The 6,394-nt window shown below is 36.9% G+C and overlaps 1 protein-coding gene across 1 annotated transcript; it reads right to left on the bottom strand.

Moving 5' to 3' along the window:
• Positions 1 to 258: 258 nt before the first annotated feature.
• Positions 259 to 6,357, bottom strand: LOC130561772 (serine/threonine-protein kinase D2-like). Its single transcript, XM_057346344.1, has 13 exons — positions 6,256 to 6,357; positions 6,045 to 6,134; positions 5,927 to 5,959; positions 5,688 to 5,785; positions 5,283 to 5,586; positions 5,159 to 5,194; positions 5,020 to 5,048; positions 4,675 to 4,909; positions 4,006 to 4,143; positions 3,683 to 3,875; positions 2,811 to 2,943; positions 2,187 to 2,294; positions 259 to 288 (listed from the first exon to the last, which is right to left on the bottom strand). Exons 1-13 carry the CDS (start codon positions 6,302 to 6,304, stop codon positions 259 to 261), a joined length of 1,476 nt encoding a protein of 491 aa, XP_057202327.1. The 5' UTR covers positions 6,305 to 6,357.
• Between the last annotated feature and the right edge of the window lie 37 nt (positions 6,358 to 6,394).

Genomic DNA, 6,394 nt, shown 5'->3' on the forward strand with positions numbered 1-6,394 from the left:
GACTCAATATTTAATCAAACTGCTGAGAAATATAATGAATGTATTTCTTGTCGAGTTGTGTGTCTGATGTACAGACTCCTGCTGGGATGTGGATGGTTATCAGATTAAACCCCCGTCACCCCCCGCTGGCAGTGATTTACACCTCTGGGTGTCCATATGTAGGTCAACAGCCCATCAGCATCTATCAGCACAGCATCCTTTCATTTCCACACACACTGATGCTCAAATGAACCTCTCGTGAGGTCACACTTTCTCTATCTAGGTCACAGTCAGGTTGAGCTTCACCAGCTGATGTTTGAAAACACAGACCACACGTTTATTCCTGCAAATATAACTGTTGACTTATGAAGATCAGACTGTAAACAATCATCTAACTAATGCTTAACAGTGCACTAGCAACCACTTAAAGAAAAGTTGTGCTCTCGTGAACTCGCACCATAGGCTGACAAGCCAGAGGAGAACGTCGTTATTTTGGTTTGTTTTCGCACAGAAAGTATTCTCATCGCTTCAAAAAAGATCAATTGAGCCACTATGAGCGGATGGACCACTTGAACCATGTCTTCAGTACTTTTCTGGGCCTTGACAACAACTATAACCATGATGTCTACGAGGAGGCCTGGAAATCTCTCGCATGTCACCTAAAATATCTTTATTTGTGTTCCGAAGACGCCAGGAGGTCTTAAAACATGTTGAACGCCATGTGGGTGTGTAAAAAAATCACACAATTTTGATTTTGAGAGGAAGAGTCCCATAGCAACCCCCTACCCTAACCTCCACACAGGTCACCATAGAAAGCAGTCAGAAGATCACCAGAGACCGGCTCTAAACACGATGATGTGACTGGTGTTCAGTAGAGTCACACACACACAAACACGAGACCTGTCGAGCACACGGCGCACACAACATCTTTAGAATGGCCATTCAGCTGATATAATCATCCACAGCACGGCTTTGTCCTGTCCTATATGATAAACTGTAATACAGTCTATCATACAGTTGTAATATCGGTCTAGGGCTGGGCGGAATGACGGAATATTCCGTTGCTGCGGAATAAAATGTCAACCGTAAAGCCCATTGCACATGAGTCCGCACAAATATCCACACGTTAAAAAATAAATACGACCTCACGTTGTGTCAATCACATTTACACGCTGCCTCCGATATTTTCGTCCGTCATAAAAAAATTCGGACCGGGTTCGATTTTCTGCGTTTTTCGCATCCGTCAAGCATTTTGAGTGGCCTTTTATAACAATTCAGAGACACCGTACAAACAAGAGGCAAATACGAAAAAACGCATACGACAATTTCGGACTGTATGTGCAAAGACCTTTAGAGATTTTTCTATTCCGTGTATTCCGCGGAATGTAAATAAGTAGGCGTGGTTAACTCGGCGCTCTGCAAATTAGGCGCTATTCTGAAAAAACTAATGAATTAATCCACCCGTAACAAATGAACGTATCAAACATTCTTTTGACCTTCTTTCAGTCTGTAGTTTAGTGATGCGCTCCAGTCCGGCGCTTCTCTCACCCGCAGTGCTCGTGCAGGGATCTGCGCCAGCGTTTAAAAAAGCTCATTCTCAACACGTATTTCAGAAGTCAGGTTGTTTTGTAAAGCTGTTTTAATAAAGTTTAACTTCAGGCGAGCCAAGGTGAAATTGTGTTGAAATGCGCGATGATGCTCGCGAGCGCGTGAGCGCTTTGATGTGACTCGCTTCTACCTCCAGTTTTGGGAGACGCGTGAGAAGTCACCAGAGACTTGCAGTGCAGAAACAAGCCAGAGAATAAACAAATAGAATTATAATGGGAGATTGTTTCATGATATATATAGTTACCGTGAAATAAAATTACTCATTCTGTGAAATAGATTTTTGGCCATTCCGCTCTGGGATGGCTAATCGCTCTCGTGGGTAACACAGGACAATGACACTGCGGGTCATGACCGGGTGACTGAATTGATTGTAACACCACATGCTATCACGTTCAGCGGGCTTTGGTAACGTACCAGATGGGTGCAACTTAACATTCTTCAAAATATCTTCTTTTGCAGAAGAACGTAATACAGGTTTGAAATGACACTAGCGTGAGTTAATGATGACAGAATTTGCATTTTGGAGTGAACTATCCCTTTAAAACATTTAATAACTTGTTTTAACATCCCCATAATCAGCTGTTAAGCACATTACTTACAAGGATATTGTCAGGCTTCAGATCCTGATGGATGACATTTTTTGAATGGATGTATTCTACGGCCATTGAAATGTCCAGGGCAACAAAATGACTGTCGTTTCCTTCAAGCTACGAAAATAAATTAAAATGACAAAATATTGAAGGTTTTTTATTTGCATCACAAATCTCATGACAGTTCACATACAGTACATGTTTAAAAAACCTCATAGGAGCTTAGATAAAAACATTATTAAAGAGTGTAAATGTACACAATAGCAAGTCAAATGCTGGTTAAACCCAATGTATACTAAAAAATGATTGAACGATTACGCTTAGTTCTGCAATCTGTAACTTCTTGTTAGACATCCCTGTTTAAACCATAAATTGTGGGTTTCTTTGCATGTGTTTAAGTGAAATAACTTCCAAATGACATTTCCCATGTAATGAACACCACCTAGGCTCAACTTACTATTACTGTTATTAAGCTAACCATTGTATCATTTTAAACACTTTTTATATACTTGCTTAATAACTGATTTTTGTTCATTTCAGTTTTAAGGGGATAACTACTATGCTATAAATATAAACAAATTTGAAAAATCTAACATTTTTTTTCACAAATGTTACATGCAAAAATAGACTCACCTTAACACAAGCATTGTCACTGTGTAGCACATTATCCAGGGTTGTACCATGAATGTATTCATTGGCCAGCAAGAACGTGTTTTCAGTGTGGGCTGCTGCCATGAGTCGTACAATATTGGGATGGCTCAATCGCCTGGAAATTACATACATGCATACATGTAAAATTGTCATATTATATATAATAGTCATTTCGCAGGCTATTACCAGCCTATGCAAAAAGCAAGCTAATAAAATATATATTCCAATAAGAGTATACCATAAACAGCACACAGGAACAATAGATTTCCAATTTGCCTACATTACGCACTAAAAGTATTTGCATTTTAGTATGCTCACACAGGGACATACTAACACAAAACGAAGTATAAACATTGTTGTCTAGATGAAGTTGTGATCATTACAGTGATAGTTCACCCAAAAACAATCTGTCAACATTTACTCTCCCTTTTGTCATTTCAAACCTGTATAATTTCTTTGTGGAACACAAAAGAAGATATTTTGAGAAATGTCTCAGTGGTTTAGTTTCCATCAATAAAGTAATGAGTCCAGTGTTGTAACCAACTTTCTTCAAAATATATCTTTTTGTGTTACGTGAAGAAAGTCAACAGTTTGCAATGAATGAGTCAATGAGGAAAAAATTCATTTTTGGGTAAACTATCACTTTAACAGTCACACATATATACAGACACAAATACAGCTCTTCTTTCCATTTAAGTATTCATCATTATGTAATGTTTACCGTATACATGCATTTATTAATTCAGTGACACATCACTAATTTTATTAATGCAGTGTATTGTATGCAATTACTGCCTTTATTCCAAAACATATTTCATAGTAATATTTACTTGAAATTTTAATGACCATCTTACATTGAGACGAGAATCTCATGCTGTATGTCCTGATCTTGAAGTCCTGCTATGCCATATGGAATCCTCTTTATGGCAGCTGGGGTTCCCTGAAAAGAACCTAGATATACTTTCCCAAATGTTCCTTCACCCAACAGGTTCTGTTCACTGTAACTGATTAGTGATTTGTCCACTAATGGCAGGCGTGGAGAATACACTAAGATATCAAATAACAAAGACACAATCTACATCAACATTTAACCATTTTTGTATTTTTAAAGGCATGATTCCAGTTTTAGCATCTTTTTTTTAACTTAGTGTATGACTTGACTAGTTGTATTACTTACATGACGGTAAAATGGTGACAACATTAGATGACACATAAAACACCTCATTTTGTGGGCAAACACCTTCTTTCATGGGCTTCTCTGGATTAGGAGTTGCAATTTGAATCTCTGGAACTGAGGTCTCCCTTGCACCCTGATCTGGAATTAAGAAAATATTAAAATGAAAATGGTGTCATTATTTACTCTCATGTGATTTCAAACATATACTTCATACAAAACACTTTGCCTAGCTCTCCTACATACAGTTCTTAGGGCCATGTTTTGTCAGGCATCCTATACAAAGGAATCCATACAACTCAATTTTTTTCTGAATCCTCAATAGATATATGATAACATATCTACCATATTATTAACTTAGTATCTTCCCTTCCTCTGGAGCTCTGTTTTATTCGTCCATGGTGAACAGCTTACAGCAGCTCAAATTTAATTATTACAAGACAATATTTCATGTCGATTTATTTATTTTTAAGAACCTGCGTATCAATGGATAATGTAATGTCAGCCAATCATTAATGACCTGAGCTGTTCACAATTTAATTTAGGTGCATAAAGAAGTGTTTCAAAGGCATTTTAGTGTTGCACACTAAAAATAACAGAATTCCACTTTGAACAACATGATTACAATGCCTATTTTCTGGGTGAAGTATTCCTTTAAGGATTTACCTGTACCTGAATCAGCACTAGTGGATCTTGCTGCACCTGGATCTGAATTTGTGGATGTTCCTGTGCCTCCATTCAAAGATCTCTCAGAATGTGGATCTGGACTAGCATCAGCACTTGCGTTTCTCCTAGAACTTTTACCTAAACTTAAGGATTCTCCCTGCAGCTGAACCTCTACCATATATCTTTCTACACTTGGCTGTGATGATCTTCCTACACATCTAGATCCCTTAGGTTGGAAGTCCTACAGTCAAAAAAAAACTAAATAACTATCAGGGCCTAATTAAACATTCTTCTTATGTCATTGTTTATACTGACAATATTGACAAAATTAACCAATTTATGTTGTTTTACCATGTCCGAGTCTTCCATTTCATCATTTCCTTGAAGAAAGGAGCATTTAATAGATACATCAATTTTATTTCAAATCATTAGCAACAATAAAGTAATATTAACAAAATGCATAACGTTGTCACTGGAATTGAAAACATACCTAATGCTGAACTGCTTTCACCGAGGCAGATAATATCTGTAGACACAACAAAATATGTAATAAGTACCAAAGGGATTATAACTCAGACAGTAAACATCTCCTTCCGAAATCTATAGTACAATACCCATTTCTCTACGTCCAATATAAAATGTTCTCTTCCAAGGAGTTGGAATCTCAGAGACAGATCCATATTCTTGGTTAAACTGCTCCTTTGTCCACCTTGTGCCATCTGAATGGCAAAGAGTAAATGTACTTCCCTCTCTTTCCTTTTCTGTCCAAAATGCCTCCTGTGCAATACGTATCAGTTCATCATAATCTTCTGTGCCTGCCACTATGATCCTTGGTGGGGCTTCTTCAAGAATGACTTTTTGATATCTGCCTGGTTTTTTGGATGTGCGTGGTTTCCACTCCATGGGACTCATTTTTATCTTGCAATACAATATAAATATAAGGTTGTTAACATTCCTTAAAGCTTACGCTAATCATGTTAAATAGTTATAACAACACCATAAGCAATGCAAAAACTCACCTTTAATAGGGTCTTTTCTTTCTGACGAAGGGGAAACTGACATTTTTTCACCTGGGGTTTTATTAACTGTTTTGCCTTGGTAAATACTTGTGCTGCATCTTAATAGAGAGATTGGTTAATATTTCCAACAGTACAGTAACAAACAGTAACAGCACCCTGAAATAAAAGAACTGGCAACTGAGCAACAAAACAAACATTTTTATGATGCATTAATATCACTTTTAATTGTGTCTCCTTACCCATATATGCCTTCTCATTTTTTTCTTTTGTCTCTATAAAATTAGAAGGAAACATTTTTAATACAGAGGAAAAGGAATAAGGAAAAATAAGTCAATAGGTAAATAAGAAGTGGAATACCCAATGTTCCTAGACTTCCTCCACTATGTGCCTCTTCTCCACACAATAAATGTTTTACTCTGGCATCAAAGCCCTTTTGTGTAAGTTCATCTAGAAATCAAATTTAGTAATAAATCAATTTCAAACATATTACAACCTGTAGTATGCATCCAGTCACAAGCAAAGCTATTATAAAGCAATTTAATGAAACATTACTGTTTGAATTACATACCATTTTCCAGTTGTTTTCGTAATTCATCGTATGATTTTATCTTATCCATCCCTTCAAAAAAAAAGACGTTTGCACATTTCAGTTTTATTAGCAGAACGCCAGTTTATACTTATATAGTTTATTTTAACGTTTTCATCAA

This window comes from Triplophysa rosa, linkage group LG11 (genome assembly GCF_024868665.1).
Source record: "Triplophysa rosa linkage group LG11, Trosa_1v2, whole genome shotgun sequence".
Classification (NCBI taxonomy): domain Eukaryota; kingdom Metazoa; phylum Chordata; class Actinopteri; order Cypriniformes; family Nemacheilidae; genus Triplophysa; species Triplophysa rosa.